The sequence below is a fragment of the Oncorhynchus tshawytscha genome, linkage group LG05 (genome assembly GCF_018296145.1).
Source record: "Oncorhynchus tshawytscha isolate Ot180627B linkage group LG05, Otsh_v2.0, whole genome shotgun sequence".
Taxonomy (NCBI): Eukaryota; Metazoa; Chordata; class Actinopteri; order Salmoniformes; family Salmonidae; genus Oncorhynchus; species Oncorhynchus tshawytscha.
In genome coordinates this window covers 52,759,632-52,784,117 of record NC_056433.1, presented here as the reverse complement: position 1 = coordinate 52,784,117, position 24,486 = coordinate 52,759,632, and the positions used below count along the sequence as shown (strand labels likewise).

Here is a 24,486-nt window from a genome sequence, read left to right as displayed (position 1 = left end):
AGTGCTGACCTGCTTGATGGAGGAGTGGTGGCGGGCCACAGGCGTGCCTCTATGCTGCTGCTGAAGTTGGGCTCTGGCCTGCTTGTACTGCTGTGACACCAGCACGTGCTGCTGGTGCTCACTCTTCATCCCAGAGGAAGAGGAGGGTGTTTTGGAGACAGGAGAGGCGGCCTGATGGAGGATGCGCTGCTCTATCTCCTGCTCCTGCTGCAGGGCCTTGACGAAGGCTGCCTTCAGCCGGTTGGTGTGCTCTGCCTTCAGGGCCTTCTTCAGGTTGGACGACATGCAGTGGTCGCACAGGACGGGGCCGCTCTTCTCCGAGCGCCAGCGCGACGTGAAGTCAGTCTTGCACTGGGCGCAGGTGTGCGGCTCCTTAGGGAAGGGGGTCTCCGGGGCAACAGACTGACCCTGCTGCTTGCCTGAGAGAAACACAGAAAAGTGACATGCCAGTCTTATGTACCTTATGCCAGCAGCTTTCAAATAGAGCAAGGGAGGTAGAATGAAGAGATTAGCTACTACTACTACCATAACAAGTGTATAAAACTGCTGATGCAAGGAAACAATATTTCTGAATTAAAGTTTTAACTCACCCCGTCCCAGTGTGTCCAGCAGGTTCTGCACCACCTCCTCCAGGCCCACCAGGTAGATGAACTCGTTGTTGGCTGCTGACGGCAAGAAGTTGAATTCGGGGGCGGGAGGTTTGGGAGGAGGGATATCCAGCAGGGTCTTCTCTAGCTGCTTACGCAGAGCCAGCTTGGCAGCCGCCTGGCGAGCAGCCGGGGACTCATTGGCCTGGACCGTAGACACACTGCTGCCCATCCCGGCCTGGGACGTCACGGACGAGCCCTTCTGAGAGCCCTGTGGAACAGAGACATATTAGTCAAGATGAAAAGCGATGGAGAAGTAATGCTGTTGGAAGTCGAAGGGGTCTTAATGTAAAATGCTGGCCAGTACGTTTAGTGACCTGTGTTTCTGACTGTCCTGGGTGATCGTGGTCTGACCTGTGGTATGTTGACCAGGACGTTGGTGTTTGGGACGTTGGCTACCCTGATGAGGCCCTGCTGGATGATCCTCTGGCCCTGCACCTGGACGTTGGGGACCGAGGCTCTGGGGGCCAGCAGCAGGGGAGGAGGGCCCGACCCAGAGTGCTGCTGCTGCTGCTGCCGCAGGGACGCGATCTGCTGGGGAGATACCGCGATGGGCTGACAACGTCACACACACACACAGGAAGATGGGTACGGCATGGACATAAGGGAGAGGGGAGTCACACACACAGGGAGAGGGACAGAGGCAGGAGAGGGCGTAGAGAGAGAGATTGAGAGAAGATATGCAAAATATAATTGTAAAATGAATTTACTGGAAAAGACTGACAAGCGTGTGTGTTATGCATTTGGTCTATTGGTTGCAGAGAGTTCACATCCAAGGAATTTGTTTAGAAAGCAACATATAAATGTGAAAATATACACTGAATATGCAGAGAATGTTAGAATTTGTATTTCTTAATTTTTTAAAGTCAGTTAAGAACAAATACTTATTTACAATGACAGCCTACCGGGGAACAGTGGGTTAACTGCCTTGTTCAGGGGCAGAATGACATATCTTTACCTTGTCAGCTCGTGGGTTCGATCTAGCAACCTTTCAGTTACTGGCCCAACGCTCTAACCACTAGGCTACCTGCCTTATTAATAACTGACATTGCACAAGTACCAAAGGGGCATACTCAACAGACAACAACAAAAGTATGTTTAAAAAAGGTAAGTACCAGAGTATAAGTTACCTGCGCCCCTCTGACCAGGGGTGGCATGGTGGTCTGGGAGTTCTGCTTGGACGGGACATGCTGCCCACCCCGGACTAATGGAGGAGGGATCACTGTGCCTGAGCTACGGACTGACGACACCTGGACACAAAAACAACAGGGTTTACACGCAACACAACCACATGATGAACCCATACGATGAGGGACGATTCCCAACTCAAGAGCCACACGTGTGACTCAGACCTTTGGCTAAATCATGATTTAATGGCAATGAGATTTGCCCATGAAAGCGTCACATGATCAGTGTTGACATTTGCTGGCAAGTGGCCAGTCCCTGTCATGTCATATTTAAAATCGTTTTGTCAAGTCACATACAGTAAATGCTAAACAGAGCCATTTCACATCAGCTGTAGTGTGTCACCGCTAACTGCGTGTGATTACCTCAGACAGCACAGCATGGTTGAACAGATGACACACTGACAACAAGCTAGTACAGAGAGCTTGAATGTGCTTAGTGGCTGAATGGATGCACTGGTTTACTATTACAAGGAGCGTGAATGTATGGTACACAACAGCAGCAATGTACATCCGTATGATTGTATTGTGTAGTGGTGGTGAGCAGTAGCTGCCTGTACCTGTAGCACTCCTTTGCCTGATGTCATGCTGCCTCTGACCAGAGGTGGAGGAGTGGCTACAGAGCCAGAGGTTGGCTGGAAGAGAGAGAGACCAGACTATTCATGGCAATCTAGGGGTTTAGCGCAAACAGTGTGTGTGTGTGTGTGTGTGTGTGTGTGTGTGCGCGCGCATTTGTTTAGATACCTTCTGTACAGTGCTCTCCTTCTGTGTCTGGCTCTGTCGTAGTTTCTTCAGCAGCACCAGCTTGGCCTCCTGTAGTCTCAGCTCCTCCATCAACTGTTTGATGATGCACTCCCTCTCATCTGGCCTGCTCTTCTACACAAGGGAAGACAGCAGGGGGTCATACACACAACTACATTAGAATGTATTTGCATCCGTGGTAGATAAAGAAACATTGTGAACAGTACAAAGGAGAGGAGTCGCTGTGTGTGTGTGTGTGTGTGTGTGTGTGTGTGTGTGTGTGTGTGTGTGTGTCGGGTCGTACCATGAGCAGGTCAGTGTCTGTCTTCCTGAAATGGTTCAGGCCGTTCATGACAGGGCTGGACGGCTCGTTGTCTGACAGCACTATGACGTCATTGTTTGGTGACAGGGGCTGCCTCTCTTTCTTTAAGTCACTGGGAGAAGAGAGAAAAACAAACAATTTACTTTATAAGCTAAACTCTACTAGGCAAAATGTAAACATGGAGAGCAAAACCCCCCTTGAGTGACAATCCCTCTCCTCACACAATTTGGAAATTAATTTGAGTGTGATCATACAACACTAATCACCTAGCAAATGAGAACCACTTGGGCGTGTATGCAAAAAGATACAGTAGCAAGATGGGTCCAGTAGAGGGCGGTAAATTCTAAAATTTCAGTGGTCTATGAGTGAGCAGCAGTTGTGGGACACCCAAGTTGATCTGAGATCAATAGAGCCGTCATGGTGGAGTGGGAGCTCTGTTCAGAGCCCTGTCTGAATAACAAGCAGACTCCAACTCCTTTCAACTGGAATATAAGAGGAGAAAATGAATGCATTCAAAACAGAGCCAAAATACGTGAGCTTCTAGGCCCGAGCTACAAGTTGCAGACTTAGGCCGGCTGTGTGATTAGATCTGGCCTCATAGCTCCCTCTGTGGCTTTAGCTAGCTGTTGTTTCCTCCAGCCTGAGGAGGACAAAGAGGAGCAGCAGTATACAGCGTTGAGCCTGTGACGGAGAGGGGGAGTGAAAGGCCGATGGAGGAGATGGCTCGCTGGCCCCTACACAGCAGGCGTCCCACTTGTACCCAATGGGGGAAGTGAGGCTGGGAGGTGGGTAGGTGACGCTTTGTACGGACAGTAGCTATGCCTGCGGCCCCACCCCTCCCAGCTGCTGACACCAGAGTCGCAGAGCAGAGGCCCGCAGGAGACACTGGAGGGGAGAGAGAGGGGTGGGGGAGGGGAACATGGCTAGGAGACAGCCTATTGTATACACCCTGACTGACTGTGTGTCTTGGGCTGCGGTGCAAAGGGTAGGACACAGGCATATCAACAAGGACACAGTCATTCTGGTTGGTGCAAAACATCCCAGGGCCCTGCGGTGGTAACAGGGCTGAGGCCTCGTTGTTTAGAGGGCAGGCCGAGAAAGATACAGTAGCTATGGTTTACAATCACACAGTCCACAGCTGGTGATACAGAGGGCTTGTAAAGCAATGGACCAAGTAGGGCAAAAAGTAAACCAATGAATAGGACCACACACACACACACGACCTAACCAGGAGTAACTCCTAGCCCAGGCAATGGGCAAAGGGAGGGTTATTTTATATATATATATATATATATGGTGACGAGGTGATCATCTCCACCCTAAAAGCTGATTTGACAAGCACAAACAAAAGCCAAGTACGTGGTTACATAAGATCCAGTGGCCACGGCTTCCGTTTCTACAAGCTACTAACGTTAGTTCTCTGGAATACTCAGCAGTGTTGACTCACACTTCCTCTGAAAGAGTTAACTCATGGGAGGTAGGTATTCCTACCAGTACAAACCACTATTCATGAAACTGGACATGGACAAATGTCATCAACCGTTTGCTTTAGCCTATAAAAAGATCTATCCGGCCAAAATAAGTGTTTCTATATCTTTCTAATTCTATGACATTGGAATGCAATGCATATTCTATTACTCAGCACCCAGTTTCTGAAACAGTTGGATCAAAATGCTAGATCTCCTCTGCAAACACTAAAAGTTCTACAAAGAAATGTGGAAACAGTAGCAGCACCGGCTTAGGGTGAAGAAAAGGGCAAAGGTTACATGAGGGTGAACTACTACGATGCATAACTGCAAAGCCCTTCCTTGGCGGCTATCTTCCTTGCGTACTACTGCTCTCACCTCCAGTGTATATTAATGACTCTACCAAGTGAAGAGATCACATCATGACATCAGGCATTTGGTCATGTGACACACACACTCAACAACGGCCCCTCCTTTCCCCAACTGCTCCTTCCAAAGTGGAAACCATGGCAACGACCGGCTGGAACCAGTTTGTGACACATAGCCTTCATTTTGTATGAAGTGAGGCAGAGTTCAGGTGCTGGAGAAAATGGAGCCCGTCAGCCAAAGCCTCAGACTTCTCAAAATGGGTGCAGGCCACCAGGAACAGAGGGAGCACAGACATGCACTTCCTGTGTGAGAAGCCCACTCGCTAGCTAACGCAGACAGCAGTTCAAACACACCTACACATAGTTGTTGCAACACACACACACTAACAGCCTAGGCTTCAACTTGTCAAAAAAATAACTTTTTCCATAACCAACCAACCCACCCACCATCAACAACAGCACATGACCATCCATGCATACCCTCATAACTCATTTTAACCCAACCATATCTGAAGATCTGGACAAGGCCTCTCTCACATACTGCCTCAGCAGAGACATACAACTTTCTAAATTAACCTTAACAGCTGGATAATCAATTCAGGACATTATCAACATCATCCCATATTTGCCTTTTTGGATTTACAATGTTCCACTTTTAAAAATTGTATTTTGAAGGCAAGCTTGCTTTCCAAGCAAAATGTCCCTTTCCAGTCGTAACAAAGCACTACATTCCCTAGTCACAAATGTACCATGTGCAGTCTCCAAGACAACCCATCGTATTGTAAACATGCACCAAAGGCCAGATGGAAAAAAATAACATTTTAGAGCAATGTTCTAAAACTAAATCCAGAGAGTGATGGTAATATTATTATTAACAAAAATAGACAACGTCTGAGGTTACCACAGTCCAGTTAGGCCTTGTTCAAATGTACAGCCAGAAAGAGTGTAGGCTTAGACCATTTGCGTAATCAGTGTTCTTCTCACCTCTTGGACGTGCTCATGTCGACAGGCCCGTCCCCGGTCTGCACCTCCACTTTGATGGTAGCCTTGACCTCGTCGGTCTTCAGGATGCTAATGCTGGCCACTTTGGCTGCCTGCTCCGTCTTCACCACATCTCCTCCCCCCACAGCCATTAGAGCTATAGGGCCGTCTGCTGCAGATGGCTGTTCACTGCTCTCCAGCTTCACCTTCTTAATGTCCAGCTCCCCCCCGGGGCTGCCAGGGGCCACCACGTCCCTCTCCAGGGCCCGCTTCTGGCTGCGCGTCTGACGCACCGCCTCCTCCGACATTGCTTTACCTGGCGACACAGAACAAGAGACAGGGGGGTTAAAGATTTGGATAAACAAACACAGAGGTCTGTGTCAGCGGCGGGCAGGCTTAAGTAGCATCGCACCACCCCAAGATGAGATGGAAGTTGAACACTGGCTGATAATGAGTGGTCATGCAATGCAAACACCACTGTCAGGGAAAGATAAACAAACACTGGACCAATTCAACAGTGAGGCACTTGACCAATGAAAACTGGACAAATCTAGGCCTAAATGCTCACCGAGGCACCATATCAGTGTGGATGTGTGGTAGCGGGCCGGTCAGCAATTCCTCCAGCTGTGCTGGAGAGGGGGGGCTCTCTGTCTGACTGACCTGACTGCAGCACAGGCCTGCCTCAGTGCCAGCTCCCCAGATGCTGACCCAAATCCCCCATCATTAAAGTAATAGCAGAGGATGGAGCAGGAGGGAGACACACTCAGCTTGAACATCAGCCTGACCCACAACTATGGCACTACACCATGGATAAAGCATACACTCACACAGACATGAACATCTCACAGACGCACAGGTTATGAACTGAAACAAGAATCAGAGCTCAGTGTGTACTTGACACTCTGTGTGTGTGTTCTGGACTAGAGTTGAAGTACAGGGAAGGGGGGGGTTTGGAAGACCATTAGGCCTACTCTTATCTCCTTTCAAGCCTGCTGACTCCAGTACTTCTAGTCTGCCGTCTCCCCTTAAGTAAATATAATTGCCTCATCACTCCCCTTATAGAGGTTGTAAACAATCATTGGGGCAGCCACTGTATAGACTACCTGAGTGTACACACTTCTACCATCAGATAAAGAAGGCTGACTCAAGGTCTTTCTCATCCACTGTGACATCACCAGAGCAGAGCTCCATATAACCCTTCCCAAGATTCTATGGGAGACACAAAGCCTTTCCATAAGAACCGGTTTAAACCAGTCTGAGGGTTGAGAAGAGGCTGGAGGGAGCAGGTTTTAACCCAGAGAGACCGACAGGCAGCAGGAGAGGCCACAGCCTCCTGCCACTGGGAGATTTGGGGGGGGCAGAGATGCTGTCGCCTGCATTCCAAAACACAAATGTCTGCCAGAGAACAGGAGAAGGACAGCATCACAGACACCACTGAAAAATGTACAGAGACAACTGAAGGATGCAAAATGGCAATCAATCTATAACACCGAACCAATCACTATCAATAGTGAAGTGATCCATGTCCATAACATGGGGCTTAAGAGATTCATTTGAACGCCTAGATTTCAGTATGATCTGTATTTAATTAATTCAGGTGGTGACACAATATGCTGTAGAATAAAACATCCACCAGTGCTCTGAATAGTGTTTACCCTTTCACATCTGGAAACCATAACGTTGGCCATGTTCAATTAGTGTCATAAACTGTGCCCTATAAAATGTGCTGGCACATTAGAATCAGGGCTTTACAAACGTTGTACGCATGAAAACATCTTTGCTATGGCTCACATCAAAACAGCTCAATGGGTGAACCACACCTCGGGTTGGCCTGTCAAACAAGGAACTGATTTTCACACTTGCGTACCTTGGAGTGTGTACAAGGCCAGCCTAAACCTTCAGTCACTCAGGCTACTTTCTGCAAAATGGAAATTGTAATATCATCTTGACACAAGCACAAAAATACATTCACCAGTCAAGGTTAAGAATAAACATGTCGAGTAAATTGCTTTGATGACTGTAAACTAAATCGATGATGCTCACAAGGCCCATAAATTCATCTAGGGCTTGTCAAGTGTATGCAGTTCACATTGACAACAAACTCACTTGTGACAAAAAAACAACACTTGATTGCCAGTTTGTTGGACCTGTAACTGAGTTGAGTGGATCAGTCTGAAATTCTCCAATGTTGGTTGGGACTGTGTTCAATTCCCACTTGACTTAAAGCACACATAAGAAGAAAGAAAAAAAAAAACAGATGCTTGGACTTGGAGTTTTAGTGAGTCATTGGTAGCTGAACACACACTTCACCCCAGGAGACCAATAACAGCCACTCCTAGCACTGATGCTTAGACTACCTAAACAGGATTCAAATTAAAACACCCCCAAACATGAGAAGTAGTACAGCTGGGCAATACATCTAATTAATGTTTTAGCAAGATATTCCAAATGCCTGAATCGCAAGAATGTAGCTCTGATTGTTCTCATCTCCTTCACTCTTTCTGCTGTGACTGCACCTTCCCATTCACACACCAAGCTCCTCCCCCTGCAACTCAGAACAACAAAGATGAAAGATCACTTCTTTCTCTCTGACAAGTGGTTTCAACTCGCTATTTGCATTTAAGGTTTGGTCGAATAAAAATCGCTCATATGAACTAGAGGTCGACCGGCTATGATTTTTCAACGCCGATACCAATTATTGGAAGACCAAAAAAAAGCTGATACCGATTAAAAATCGGCAGATTATATTATTTATTTATATATAATAATGACAATTACAACAATACTGAATGAACACTTATTTTAACTTAATATGATACATCATTAAAACAAATTTAGTCTCAAATAAATAATGAACCATGTTCAATTTGGTTTAAATAATGCAAAAACAAAGTGTTGGAGAAGAAAGTAAAAGTGCAATATTTGCCATGTAAAAAAGTTAACTTAAGTTCCTTGCTCAGAACCTGAGCACATTATGAAAGCTGGTGGTTCCTTTTAACATGAGTCTTCAATATTCCCAGGTAAGATGTTTTAGGGATTCTAGGACTCTCTCTCTATATACCATTTGTATTGCATACACCTTTGACTATTGGATGTTCTTATAGGCACTATAGTATTGCCAGCCTAATCTCGGGAGTTGATAGGATTGAAGTCATCAACAGCGCAATGCTTGAAGCACAGTGAAGAGCTGCTGGCAAATGCAGGAAAGTGCTGTTTGAATGAATGCTTACGAGCCTGCTGCTGCCTACCACCGCTCAGTCAGACTGCTCTATAAAATATCAAATCATAGACTTAATTATAATATAATAATACGAGCCTCACACGAAACCCAAACTGGCTGCGCTTGTGTGCGCCATTGTGCATTTACATTTATTTTGTCCCCCTACACCAAACGCGATCACGACACGCAGGTTAAAATATCAAAAAACAAACTGACAATGAGATTAATTTGGGGACAGCTCAAAAAGCATTAAACATGTATGGCAATTTAGCTAGTTAGCTTGCACTTGCTAGCTAATTTGTCCTATTTAGCTAGCTCGCTGTTGCTAGCTAATTTGTCCTGGGATATAAACATTGAGTTGTTATTTTACCTGAAATGCACAAATGTCCTCTACTCCGACAATTAATCCACACAAACAGTCAACCGAATCGTTTCTAGTCATCGCTCCTCCTTCCAGGCTTTTTCATCTTTGAACTTATATGGTGATTGGCATCTACACTTTCATAGTATTACCACGACAACCGGCAAAACAGTTAGTCTTTCAATCACCCATGTGGGTATAACCAATGAGGCGATGGCATGTGGGTACCTGCTTCTATAAACCAATGAGGAGATGGGAGAGGCAGGACTTGCAGCGTCAGAAATAGGAATGACTTCTATTTTAGCCCTTGGCAACGCAGACGCTCGTTGGCGCGAGCGAGCAGTGTGGGTGCAATAATTGAATAACATGGATTTCTACATTTATTTTGCAACACTCACGCACGCGACTTGTCCAGTCTGGTCAGCATGTTAGGTCATTAATATGGTCAAATCCGGAAACTATTTTGAAAACAAACGTTTATTCTTTCAGTGAAATACGAAACCGTTCCGTATTTTATTGAACGGGTGGCATCCCTAAGTCTAAATATTGCTGTTACATTGCACAACCTTCAATGTTATGTCATAATTATGTACAATTCTGGCAAATTAATTACGGTCTTTGTTAGGAAGAAATGGTCCTCACACAGTTCGCAATGAGCCAGGCAGCCCAAACTGCTGCATATACCCTGACCTCTGCTTGCACAGAACACAAGAGAAGTGACACAATTTCCCTAGTTAAAAGAAATTCATGTTAGGAGGCAATATTAACAAAATATGCAGGTTTAAAAATATATAATTGTGTATTGATTTTAAGAAAAGGCATTGATGTTTATGGTTAGGTACATTGGCGCAACGACAGTGCTTTTTCGTGAATGCGCTTGTTAAATCATCACCTGATTGGCAAAGTAGGCTGTGATTCGATGATAAACTAACAAGCACCGCATCGATTATATGCAACGCATGACAAGCTAGATAAACTAGTAATATCATCAACCATGTGTAGTTAACTAGTGATTATGTTAAGATTGATTGTTTTTTTTATATGATAAGTTTAATGCTAGCTAGCAACTTACCTTGGCTCCTTGCTGCACTCGCGTAACAGGTGGTCAGCCTGCCACGCAGTCTCCTCGTGGAGTGCAATGTAATCAGCCATAATCGGTGTCCAAAAATGCCAATTACCGATTATTATGAAAACTTGAAATCGGCCCAAATTATTCAGCCATTCCGATTAAAATCGGTCGACCTCGAACATGGACACCGAAACATCATTTCACTATAATGGAGGACAACTGAACCTTTCTAACTATAGTCTTTATGTCTCAACTCCTCAAACTGCATGAAGAGCAGACCCCTAAAAACAAACTATCAATGAACATTGATTCTGGAAAATGAATGTAGCAGTTTAGCCACAGACCTATACTAGCTATCTAGTCTGTGTTTTATGTACAATGAGCATAAAAAAACTATTATATAACGAATTGGCACCTCGTTCTCATTATGAGAAATAAGATTTCAAATCAAATCAAATTTTATTTGTCACATACACATGGTTAGCAGATGTTAATGCGAGTGTAGCGAAATGCTTGTGCTTCTAGTTCCGACAATGCAGTAATAACGAACAAGTAATCTAACTAACAATTCCAAAAAAACTACTGTCTTATACACAGTGTAAGGGGATAAAGAATATGTACATAAGGATATATGAATGAGTGATGGTACAGAGCAGCATAGGCAAGATACGGTAGATGATATCGAGTACAGTATATACATATGAGATGAGTATGTAAACCAAGTGGCATAGTTAAAGTGGCTAGTGATACATGTATTACATAAGGATGCAGTCGATGATATAGAGTACAGTATCTACGTATGCATATGAGATGAATAATGTAGGGTAAGTAACATTATATAAGGTAGCATTGTTTAAAGTGGCTAGTGATATATTTACATCATTTCCCATCAATTCCCATTATTAAAGTGGCTGGAGTAGAGTCAGTGTCATTGACAGTGTGTTGGCAGTAGCCACTCAATGTTAGTGGTGGCTGTTTAACAGTCTGATGGCCTTGAGATAGAAGCTGTTTTTCAGTCTCTTGGTCCCAGCTTTGATGCACCTGTACTGACCTCGCCGTCTGGATGACAGCGGGGTGAACAGGCAGTGGCTCGGGTGGTTGATGTCCTTGATGATCTTTATGGCCTTCCTGTAGCATCGGGTGGTGTAGGTGTCCTGGAGGGCAGGTAGTTTGCCCCCGGTGATGCGTTGTGCAGACCTCACTACCCTCTGGAGAGCCTTACGGTTGAGGGCGGTGCAGTTGCCATACCAGGCGGTGATACAGCCCGCCAGGATGCTCTCGATTGTGCATCTGTAGAAGTTTGTGAGTGCTTTTGGTGACAAGCCGAATTTCTTCAGCCTCCTGAGGTTGAAGAGGCGCTGCTGCGCCTTCCTCACGATGCTGTCTGTGTGAGTGGACCAATTCAGTTTGTCTGTGATGTGTATGCCGAGGAACTTAAAACTTGCTACCCTCTCCACTACTGTTCCATCGATGTGGATGGGGGGTGTTCCCTCTGCTGTTTCCTGAAGTCCACAATCATCTCCTTAGTTTTGTTGACGTTGAGTGTGAGGTTATTTTCCTGACACCACACTCCGAGGGCCCTCACCTCCTCCCTGTAGGCCGTCTCGTCGTTGTTGGTAATCAAGCCTACCACTGTTGTGTCGTCCGCAAACTTGATGATTGAGTTGGAGGCGTGCATGGCCACGCAGTCGTGGGTGAACAGGGAGTACAGGAGAGGGCTCAGAACGCACCCTTGTGGGGCCCCAGTGTTGAGGATCAGCGGGGAGGAGATGTTGTTGCCTACCCTCACCACCTGGGGGCGGCCCGTCAGGAAGTCCAGACGCATGAAATCAAGTAGCCCATCTGAACAAAGTGGACAGGCTAGCATGCTGTTCAAACAGTTGGAGACGGACGGAAGGGGGCGTTCATAACAATTCAACTGTTCTACCATGTTAACCAGCAAATAGATCCAAGTTGGCTAGATTTTAAATATGAAATATTATCTGGCTACTCACTAGCATGTGGAATTATGCATGACAGATTGATTATGAGACCTAACTGTGTTCATTTTCTACAGCTAATGCCTGCTACGAGATGCATGGTTCCAGTAACGTTTCTAACAAGGGTATTTTCAGACTTGAAAGCCAGACCAGTGATTATTACAAAGAAAAAGCAGATTAAACTACTTTACCATTTAGCATATGTATAATTTCACAAGCCCTGACTTCGTTAGATTATTGCTGACTGTTTGAAATGCAGCGTATTTTACCTGTAAATTGTACAACAAAAGCTTATTTAGAGACAATATAATACATTGATATATATTGTGAATCGCCATAAGTTTGAAAAAAAATCTAATCAAATAGATTATTTTTAGACCATATAGCCCAGCCCTAAGAGGAACCAGTTGGCCAGGCTACTGAAACTGGTCAGCTCAGCTTTTTTCACCCACTCAGCACTTGCATTGCCACAGAGCTATAGTGATTCATAATATCCCCCACATCTGCTCAATGTTTCACTAAAATCGGCCTATTTTCCAGGAAGGCAGGGCATTTTCAACTAAAACAAACAGAGGCCAGATTTAGGAAGCTCAAGCAATGATAACAGAACCAAGAGAGGTGGAGGGCACGAGAGGTGGAGGCAAGAGGGACCCTGCCTATAAAATGGTGGGGTGGAAACACTGTTGCGCTAAGAGGGACTGAGCACTGCGACATAACAAGGACAGATGTGCCCCGTTTCTACCCATCCATGAGCACAAAGGGCATCTATCTGAAGGGGGTGGAGCATGCATGAACCACAGAGCTCTTTACTATCATGCCCTGGCTCACACATTCACAAACACACTTAGTGACACTGGAGGGAACTGGTGGTTGCTGAACGTCCTCCCTGAATGCAGCCAGGGACAGCAGGGCTCAAAATGGCCGCAGGGCCTGAGTGGCACAGCACAGTGTAGTATTACCTGCTCTTGACTTAGGTCTACATGTGAATCATAGGAGCCAGAATGGCCTCTGCAATTCCCTCCCCGCTGATGACATCCAGTAGAGTCATCTCTAAGGGAGCTATTCTTGTTTGTAACTCAGGCATGCATGACTCATCTCATAGTAGATGGATGGCATGATGAAGATGTAACATTTGAGAGACTTATGTGCCCGTCCTCAAATGTCACGTCACACTTCGCCTACCTACCACCCTGTTGAAGCTCATTTGCTATTCACCAAGCAATGTCTATCTATAGCTAGGTTTCCATCCAATTGGCAACAGATATTCATGCAAATATTCCAAAATCTGCATGAAACAATATGCGCATTTTCCCACCAAATTGACTAAAGGCTGGGCTTGATAACGTAGTGCACATACAAATAACTTGCCGTTAAATTCCCATTTACTGAATAAAAGTTCAAATGCGTTTCCAACTTTGATGGTGGTCACAAAAATGTCTGCGTTATATAGCAAAATGTGTCCACTCTGGTCTTGGCACGTGCTCTCTAGCCAACAGCTCTCAGATACAGTGTGGGTAGGCTACCTACATGATGAGATTATTATGGACAAAAGAGCCAGATTACTTTTATTTGTCAAATGTCAGCAAAGCGTTAATCACCATGCGATTGCGATTCCAAGTTTACGTCAAGATGGTTATTATATCAATATTAGGAAATAAAGGCGTTTCACTGCAATTTCTAGCGTAGTTAATTTTACAGACAAAAATATCCCACCTTGTCTAGCGTATTTTGTTTTGTCGACATTAGGAACATTTACCGCCAAATGTGCTGTTTCCATCAGGCCCGTCTTGACATGTAATTTATTTGCATAAAAACAGTTGGATGGAAACCTGGATTATGTGAGAAATCAGGAGATGTTGCATTAGACAACCTCTGAGAAAACAGACAGAGCAATAAACAGTAGAGTACAGCTAAAATGTATGTACTAAAAGGCCAAGTAGGAAAGTGAGAGTTTATCCATTCACTGCCATTCAAAGTAACGTGAGAGGGATTGACTGGGGAATAATATGGCAACAGTACTTCAACCAGTCATCTGCACTGACACGGGCTGAGAGAGTACTTTGGAAGCAGGTGATGGCAGGAACGTACCAGGAAGGAGTGGATGGAAGAGAGTGCTTAGAGCCCATACAAGGACAGATTGATGACATTTCTTTCTGCCTCTCACTATAGGGTGTCAATCAGGAGACTGTGCTGTGAGAATTGAGCCTTGCTTTCAGTCAATGACCCTCCATTCAAGAAAACAAAAGCATTTCATCATGAAAAGACAGGAAAAAACAAGTTCAGGATTTCTTTCATTACTTGAAAATGGCCAGTACAAAACACCGAAAAACATGTTTAGTTTGAATAGAGTGTAGATCATTCTTGCTGTGGGCAGAGGGCCAAGTATGGATCTAGAATCAATGATAGTGTCATTAGGCACCATCTGGCAACTCCAGTGAGAGTCAGTAAAATACAGTGGAATTCGGAAGACAATTTCATCTCACAAATAACCCCAATCTATCGATCAACACCTGTAATGTAAAGGAATCAACAGGTCCGACTGAAGTAGGCTATGCATTTCAAACAAGCAAAACACCATGTGTGACATCTCAAAAGTTTGTTTGCCTCAAGTGGGGGTGGAGTGAGACAACCTGGTCTCAGAGCATTTTTTATTATTCTCTATGTAAATTCGAGACACTCCATTTGGTATGCTAGGTTACGTTTCGTATGGTTACATAAGGAAGATGGTTAATTAAGGCAAAAAAGAAAGGAAGGTGGTTGGTCGGGGTGGATGGGTCGGCGTATAACAAACTTCGAGCAACCCAAAGGTTTGCAAGTTGGAATCTCATCACGGATATCTTCAGCATTTTAGCTAATTAGCAACTTTAACAACTTACTACTTTGCATGTTAGCTAACCCTTCACCTAGTCCCTAGACTAGCTAATGTTAGTGAGCTAGCTAACATTAGCCACCTAGCTACAATTTGTAACATATCATACGTTAAGAAAATTAGTAACATACTGTACATAATGCAAATTCGTAACATAATAAATTGTCATTCTTAAAACATATATGAAATGGATGATGGACATCCATAAATTAATACATACCATGTCATACTAAAATGGAATGTCTCAGATTTATGTACAGAATAATACAAAATGCTCTCAGCACATTACACGATATAAAGTTTGCAAAGGTGATGGTAACATAGTATGTATCAGAAAACAAATGCTTTAATTGGACTCGATAACTGGCTTTGTAATGTACAGCGTTAATCTACACATTCTAAAGGCAAACCGTCACCTCAGGTTTCTAAATGACGTGTGCTCATACATGGCACTCTATCCATTATCAACAGGGTTGGAAAATTACACCCGCCAAATGCTCGGCCTCCAACCGCAAGGCACTACAGAGGATAGTGCGAATGGCCCAGTACATCACTGGGGCCAAGCTTCCTGCCATCCAGGACCTCAAAACCAGGCGGTGTCAGAGGAACGCCCTGAAAATTGTCAAAGACTCCAGCCACCTAGTTATAGACTGTTCTCTCTGATACCACACAGCAAGTGGTACTGGAGAGCCAAGTCTAGGTCCAAGAGGCTTCTAAACAGCTTCTACCCCCAAGCCATAAGACTCCTAGTCAAATGGCTACCGAGACAAATGTCAAATGGCTACCGAGACTATTCACATTGCCGCTGCCGCCGAAACAGAAAGCATGCTCATTTACCACTTTTGAATTAGTTTAGGCCCATTCCATTTTAAGCGATTTCTGCTATAAACATTGGATCGATTACACAGTTGGCTAGAACAATATGGAGAACCTGGTATGACTCTCCTGTGAGCACATTCTATTTTCATGCGAAATCCTTCAGGGGTATAGGATCAATCAAAATGCTCAATTTCCTCAGGCTTCTAGCTAACCTCTTCTATCTGATATGTAAATTACCTTCCCTAGGGATTGGATTTAGCGAGCTAGAACATTAACAGCTCACGGACACTTTTAAAACGGGCTCTATTGGGTCCAGTGAGAGAGGGAGACAACATAATATTGCCCAATAAATGGGCTGCACACAACACTATTAAATCTCCCTCCTATGCAATTAGTGTCCATCTGTTCCCTGTGATACACATTTTAAAAATCGGCATATCGTCCTAGATATGAATAACGCAAAATACATTTGTTTAATTATTCATTTAAGCACTACAGATTGTGTTTTAGGTTCAGAATGACGTCAACTCCTAATATGAATTTAGAAAGAAAGTAAAACTTCAACCCGCTGCATTTTCTTTGGAATATCTGATTGTGACAAAAAACACATTGCTTAATCTGGTTCCACCAAGCTGAGTACATGGAGACTAAACAGAGAGGGAGAGAGAGCATAGAAAGAAGAGTGAAAGAGAGGGAGCCAGTTGACTGGGTGGTGGGGGAGGGTAGAGTGGCTGGCCATAGATCTACTGTACACTGATAAACACTTTTCCTCTTCAGCGTCCTCACTCTCCGTCTCCCATTGGTTGTGGCAGCATGGAGGCAGGGAGGGTGCCCCTACTGGTTCGGCCCTGAACACCAAGGGTTAAGCCCTGCCATTTTACCGCAACTGACAGATCAGGCCATTAGGGTGTTACCTAACAAAATGGAGGCCTTTAACTCTGCATCTACCAGAGTGAGGCTCCACCTGGATTCCCCTTAGCAACCGGACGACGACCGACGGCACGCGCAAAGCCCAAGAGGTGCAGCCAGCCCCCTACACGTGAGCACAAAGGAATGTGCACGTACGGAAAAGACTCAATCACAAACACCAAGCACACTGCCCCCCCCTCAAACATACGCACGCACACACACACACACACACACACACACACACACACACACACACACACACACACACACACACACACTCCCAGTTTCTGAGAGGAAGAGGACTACTTTACATTAGTGTTTGCAGTCACGATGCAGGCCGATCGAGCCGCAGCATGCATTGGGACATTAAGAGCAGATTAGTTCATAGATCATAATTAGTATGAAATACCAGCCGGTGTACCTCTGATTCCATTAACCATGTGATCTTCATGATGATACTGCCAGTGGATAAACTGATCAGCTAGACTAGACTCGTTTTAGCTTGAAGTCATGAATTTGAATGGCAGCACAGTTGAAGTTGAGTTTACCCTGCTCAATAGGTCAACTATCTGGACCGTGATTCTGCAGAACTCAAAGTGAAGGGTTGCACAGGGGTGGGCAATTCCAGTCCTCGAGGGCCTGACTGGTGTCACAGTTTTGCCCCAGCCCTGACTCCAATAATCACCTAATAATGATCTTCAGTTTAGAATGCAATTTGATTTAATCAGTTGTGTTTGCTAGGGATGGAGAAAAAGTGTGACACCAAATCAGGCCCTCGAGGACTGGAGTTGCCCACCCCTGCGGGCTAGCACATAGCCTACTTGAGGCAATATGCTGGTAACAATATTTGAACGTTATTCTTCGGCACAGGCTACCTGTAGCCTAAAAATAATTTCTACCCTAGTATATGGAAAAATACCCTTCTTAAAATGGATATTTTATCCCAATCATATAACGCATCGCCACACTATTTACTTTGTACTGAAAGTGATACATCTTGAAAACTTACTGCTGACATGGGATCATATCAACAGTGGACTAATGAACAAAATAATCAAATATGTTTGCGTAAAATATCCCTTTAAAATCTCTACTGTTATAAGGCGTTTGTGAATCCTGATGCAAATTCCCTTTAAGGCATACTATGGGAATTTGCCATGAACTTCCTTCCTACTGGATGCAGAGACTTAAATGGTATCCATGAGTTCATCTGACTCGGGAAGTAGATAAAGGGCCTCATGCCAAAATCCCAAAGTATTCCTTTAAATCATACAGTACACATAATCTAGCAACATCAGGGATTCCTTTTCCTCTGGGAATATGGAGCAATTTCTGTGCCAACAGAAATTGTATTTGAATTCCATTATTTTGAATTTGTATTAGGATATTGAATTTGAAATGCACATATTGAATCATTGAATTCGTAAACGTAACTTGTATTACATGATTTTAAACTGTATTGAATGAAGTGCATTCTGTTAAATTGTATTGAATATTCAATTTAGCATATATACACATACATAGCATTCATTGTCTATCAAGTTAAACTATACTTTCAAGTTTATTATAAGTTTCATAATCAACTTCACTGATGCAGTTTTGAAATTCAGATCCAACACCAGAGACAACATCCTGGTACTTTGCCAGCCAGGAAAAGTAGAAGAGAACAGATAGAGTCAAACGCTCTCTGTGATAAAACCAAAGCTAGTAGTATGAACAGTGTGATTTCTGGTGCTTTTTTGAAGACAATGTGGCATGTTTATTTCTTCCTATAAATTTGGCTCAAGCATTAATAATGGCGCAGGAGAGGATGGCTGCCGTTTTTACAGTCTCCTAACCAACTGTGCTATTTCGTTTGTAATTAATTTTGTACATAATGTTGCTGCTACCGTCTGGACATCAGAACAGCGATTACTCACCACGAACTGAACAAAGATTTTTTATTTAAAATGAGTCTGACGTGAGAGAAATACTGCCCGAAAAAAGGGGGAGTAGGGCGGGGTGCCTTGCAAGTATTCGCTGACGAGTAGGTAAACCACCACTACCCTCTGTATTATTGGCCAACGCGCAATGGAGCTGACACGGTACAAATCTGTCATTCTGGCCATGAGCAAGGCAGTTAACCCACTGTTCCCCGGGCGCTGATGACGTGCTGATGACGTGGATGTCAATTACGGCAGCCCCCTGCAACTCTATGATTCAGAGTGGTTGAGTTAAATGCGGAAGACTCTTAAGTTGAATGCATTCAGCTGTACAACTGACTAGGTATCCCCCTTTCCCAATCATTGGAAAACAAACTGGACTATCTACGATCAAGACCATCCAACCAATTAGACGTTAACTGTAATACCTTATGTTTCACCGAGACGTGACTGAACGAGAACACGGATAATATAGAGATGGTTGGCTTCTCTGTGTTTCGGCAGGACAGAGCAGCTACGTCTGGTAGGACGAGGTTGCGTGTCTATTTGTCAATAACTGCTGGTGTGCAATGTCTAACGTGCTGACCAGACCGGACACGTTGCAAAATAATTATACACATACATTTTATTAAATCATTGCACTCACACTGCTCGCAGGCGTCTGTGTAGCCAGGCGCTAAAACTTGGTTATTTAGTAAGTCCTGCCTCTCCCATCTCCTCATTGGTTTTTAGGAGCATATACCCACGTGGGCGATTGAAAGCTGAACCGAGGTCCAAACACCAGTCGGTTGTGGTAATGCACCTTAAAGTTGGTTGCCAATCGCCATATAAAGTCCAAAGGAAGAAGCATGAAGGAACGAGGAGGGATGACTAGAAATTAATTCAGTTTACAGTTTTATCTATGGATTAATTGTCAGAGTAGAGGACCTTGTCCATTTCAGGCAAAATAACAACCCAATGTTTATATCCCAGAGTTTGTTTTGATATTTCAAACTCCTGTGTCTGTCCGGTGTGGATGGACAAAAAAAAAAAAAAAAAAAAAAAAAAAAAAAAAAAAAAAACTTACGTGCGACTAAGATTGAATCCTACTACACCGGCTCTGACGCTCATCGGATATGGCAGGGCTTAAACTATTACGGACTACAAAGGGAAACCTAACCGCGAGCTGCCCAGTGACGCAAGCCTACCAGACGGGCTAAATGCCTTCAAGACAAGCAACACTGAAGCAAGCATGAGAGCACCAGATGTTCTGGACGACTGTGTGATCACGCTCTCAGTTGCCGATGTGAGCAAGACCTTTAAACAGGTCAACATTCACAGAGCCGCAGGGCCACACGGATTACCAGGACATGTACTCAGAGCATGGGCGGACCAACTGCAAGTGTCTTCACTGACATTTTCAACCTCTCCCTGGCCGAGTCTGTAATGCCTACATGTTTCAAAACAGACCACCGTAGTCCTTGTGCCCAAGAAAGCGAAGGTTAACCTGCCAAAATGATTACCGTCCCATAGCACCCACGTCACTAGCCATGAAGTGCTTTGAAAGGCTGGTCATGGCTCAACATCCACATCATCATGCCATAAGACCCACACCCACTAGACCCACTCCAATTCACATACCGCCCCAACAGGTCACTCAATCTCAATCGCACTCCACACTGCCCTTTCCCACCTGGACTAAAGGAACACCTATGTGAGAATGTTGTTCTTGACTACAGCTCAGCGTTCAACACCATACTGCCCACAAAGCGCATCACTAAGCTAAGGACCCTGGCACTGAACACCTCCCTCTGCAACTGGATCCTGGACTTCCTGACAGGCCACCCCCAGGTGGTAAGGGTAGACAACATGTGCCACGCTGATCCTCAAAACTGGGGCCACTTAAGGGTGTGTGCTCAGTCCCCTCCTGTACTCCCTGTTCACCCACGGCTCCGTGGCCAAGCACGACTCCAACACCATCATTATGTTTGCTGACGACACAACAGTGGTAGGCCTGATCACCGACAACGATGAGACAGCCTATAGAGAGGTCAGAGACCTGGCAGTGTGGTGCCAGGACAACAACATTTCAATGTGAGCAAGACAAACGGGTCTGATCATGGACTATAGGAAAAGGAGGGCCAAACAAGCCCCCATTAACATCGACAGGGCTGTAGTGGAGCGGGTCGAGAGATTCAAGTTCCTTGGTGTCCACATCACCAACAAACTACCATGGTCCAAACACACCAAGACAGTTGTGAAGAGGGCACGACAACACCTTTCCCCCTCAGGAGACTGAAAAGATTTGGCATGGGTCCCCAAATCCTCAAAAGGTTCCACAGCCGCACCAGAGAGCATCCTGACCGGTTACATCACCACCTGGTATGGCAACTGCTCGGCATCTGCCCGTAAGGCACTACAGAGGGTAGTGTGGCCCAGTACATCACTGGGGGCCAAGCTTCCTGACATCCAGGACCTATATACTAGGTGGTGTCAGAGGAAGACCCACAAACTTGTCAGAGACTCCAGTCACCCATGTCATAGACTGTTCTCTCTGCTACCGCACCGAAAGCAGTACCGGAGCACCAAGTCTAGGACCAAAAGGCTCCTTAACGGGTTCTACCCCCAAGCCATAAGACTGCTGAACAACTTATCAAACGGCCACCCGGACTATTTACATTGAACCCCCCCGTCCTATTTACATTGAACCCCCCGTCCTATTTACATTGAACCCCCCCCGTCCTTTGTTTTTACACTGCTGCTACTCGCTGTTTATTATCTATGCATAGTCACTTTACAAATTACCTCGACTAACCTGTACCCCCACACATTGACTCGGTACCTGTATATAGCCTCCCTATTTTTTTTCACCTTTATTTAATTTATTTTTTATAGCCTTGTTATTAGTTATGTACATTTATTGTGTTTGTTTTTACATTTAGTAAATATTTTCTTAACTTTCTTGAACTGCATTGTTGGTTTAGGGCTTGTAAGCATTTCACGTTAAGTTCTACACCGGTTTTATTCAGCACATGGGACAAGTAAAATTAGATTTGATCCGTTTGGGCTTCCCCTCTATGATGCTCACAGGCCGAGCAGTATATGTTAGAACTGAGAGTAACAAATACCACAATTTGGCTCTCATAAGAATATAATTGAATAGCCCCGTCATGGCTCTTCTAAGGATAGCTTTTCCACTCCCTATTTAAATCTTACCCTTGTGACTGACTTGGTTCGAACAAGGTCTACTGCATGTCACAAGACTGTGTTAGTTTCCTGTGGGCTTCAGCTAAGTGGGCTAACAAGTCTCCAGCTAGGTTACTCTTCAAAAAAATATATATATATTATTTTTTTATTTTAAATATGTGGTTTGTTGAACCCCCTCGTTTACATTTCACTCGCCTTTGACCTCATACTCAGAGATCACGGCACCAATATAACTGACTGTGCTCGAAACCAGGCCTACTGCAAAACACCACCACTTTCTGTGGCAGAAGGATCTCAGAAAAGTCACTCATCACACAAGCGTAGTCACAAAACCACCAGTGTTACACTTCACCCCCCTTTGACCTCCTCCTTGAGGAGACCCATCCAAGTCACAGGCGCAATGCCTAGGCTTTAGCTCAGCAGGCTAACACAGTCAACCCAGTCAGTCACATTACCATTATAATGACTACCCTTGCTGGAGACTTGAAACTAACACGTCTCAGGCAAGGTTGCTCATCACATAAGCACAGATTACCAAACCACACTATTTTGATGAGTAACATTGCTGGATCTTGAAGACTTGTATTAGTGTAGCAGATGGGGATCTGTGTAACTCACTCCTCAGCCTGAAGTGTTGCTTGCCCCTTGCGCAATTGAAGAAGGCCATTTTTAATACTACGATGGGTTGGAATGCTTCAGGAGGGTGGTCACGTGTTTGAGGCAGTGTCCAACGTGTGTCCTAAGTTCGAGTATCTGAATGAGCCGAATCAGGGGGAAGTAGCACCCGTCAAGCAAGCAGCGTGTCGTCCTTTACATGAACTTATCCCTATAGGCTTTAGCTATATGGGCTAACACAATTGTGACATGCAAGAGACCAGATTCAATCCCAGTCAGTTACAAGAGCAAGATTAAATATGTAAATATTAATTGGAACGGCTATCCTTAGAAGGGCTATTCAACTATAATCTTACTGTGGCCAAATTGTGTTTTTTTGTGACACTCCCTTCTTACGTGTCCGTCACAGCCTGTGATCATCAGAAGGCAGCAGAAGGCATGTCCATGCGCCAGTGTCTTAGCTTTCAGGAATGGGGTCATAATAGCTTATAGCCAAAACGGTTCAAACGCTAGAGGCAAATTCGTAGAAAGAAAATAAATTCAACAGGCAACATTGGCTTCAGAAATAGCCAGAAGCTTCCATTTACCACAGACTCAAACGCTCTATCTTTTCTACTCTACCTTTCCTGGCTGGCAAAGTACTAGAATGTTGTCTCTGGATTTGAATCTGAATTTAGATAACCGAAACTGAATGTGTCAGGGAAGTTTAATATATTACATTTTGATCAACTTGAAATTATATTTTGTAAACCTGACACAGACAATGAATGCAATATCTACGATATTGAAACTGAATATATCAATATTGAATAGTCAATTAAATTGAATTTTAAAATATGCAATGTCCATTCAATTTATGAATTAAATTATTCAATTTGTGCATTACAAATAAACAAATATCTTATTCAAATTCAAAATCCAAAGACAAATTCTAAATCATGGAATTCAAATCACTCCATAGGGGAACTCTACAAAAGTTCCACGTATTTGTTAAGTCTGACAAACAAGTTATTTAGTAACATTGATCTCACATCAAACCTTGAAGGAATCCCCATCAAGGGTAATGTATATTGCCACAACACATACAAATGTAACTAAACAAGGCTGCTTGAGATGAACTTCCAAATAATGGGTTTAACCTTCAAACCACATGTGTTCCTGGTGAAAGATCTGCACTGAATATCCTACAAGTGATCTCCCATTTCAGCTAAATTACTTCAAAATACTCATCACAAAAATCTAGACAGCCATACCGACATAGACCTTGCCTACAGTCATACCAGATTACTTTAGTTGGAAATGGCCTGTTGGGGGACGGGGGACTTGTGGCCATAGAAAAACACCCAAATCTGAGCAGACAATTGCAGGCAATCTCTCCCACAGCACTGAACAGATAGAGGGGATCCCAACAAACAAGACAATACACTCCTTTTGAGCCAAATCAAAAGCTACCAACAAAACCAGTATCTGACCTCCAGTACTATTATCTACCTGGAAGCCCACTCCTGAGCGTTGACACAGGCAGCCATGTTTAATTAAACACCCTCTGAAGCGGTGACGGTCAAACACACTATAGGTGTGCTAGATGATGAGCAGTCAGCACCTCCACTAGTGTAACGTCAGCTCAGCAAACATCTAGCTGGCATGTTTGCGACACAGGCAGCCAGCAGGGCATCTGGATGCTTGGTACCCCTCCTGGATGAGTGCCTTGATGCTGTATAGTTCCAGAGTTGCCATGTCAGAGCTGGCCAGTTAAAACAGAGTGGGAGCTATTGTTAGGAGAATAACTGGAATAATGTAGCAATGTCATAGCCCTCACTTCTTCATC

The 24,486-nt window shown here is 44.4% G+C and overlaps 1 protein-coding gene across 6 annotated transcripts in view; it reads right to left on the bottom strand.

The window, feature by feature from the left end:
* Window positions 1-24,486, bottom strand: part of LOC112250838 (transcriptional repressor p66-alpha) — a 33,805-nt gene that overhangs the window by 3,921 nt on the left and 5,398 nt on the right. The window contains exons 2-9 of one of the 6 annotated variants that reach the window (XM_024421318.2): window positions 5,713-6,025; window positions 2,877-3,006; window positions 2,576-2,707; window positions 2,392-2,466; window positions 1,763-1,897; window positions 1,002-1,181; window positions 591-858; window positions 10-419 (exon numbers count right to left, since the gene is read on the bottom strand). In XM_024421318.2, coding sequence (XP_024277086.1) covers window positions 10-419; window positions 591-858; window positions 1,002-1,181; window positions 1,763-1,897; window positions 2,392-2,466; window positions 2,576-2,707; window positions 2,877-3,006; window positions 5,713-6,017 — 1,635 coding nt within the window. In that variant the 5' untranslated portion in view covers window positions 6,018-6,025. Of the gene's footprint in view, window positions 1-9; window positions 420-590; window positions 859-1,001; window positions 1,203-1,762; window positions 1,898-2,391; window positions 2,467-2,575; window positions 2,708-2,876; window positions 3,007-5,712; window positions 6,026-24,486 lie in introns of all 6 variants that reach the window. The other 5 variants (XM_024421316.2, XM_024421319.2, XM_024421320.2 and 2 more) reach the window with 5 other exon arrangements.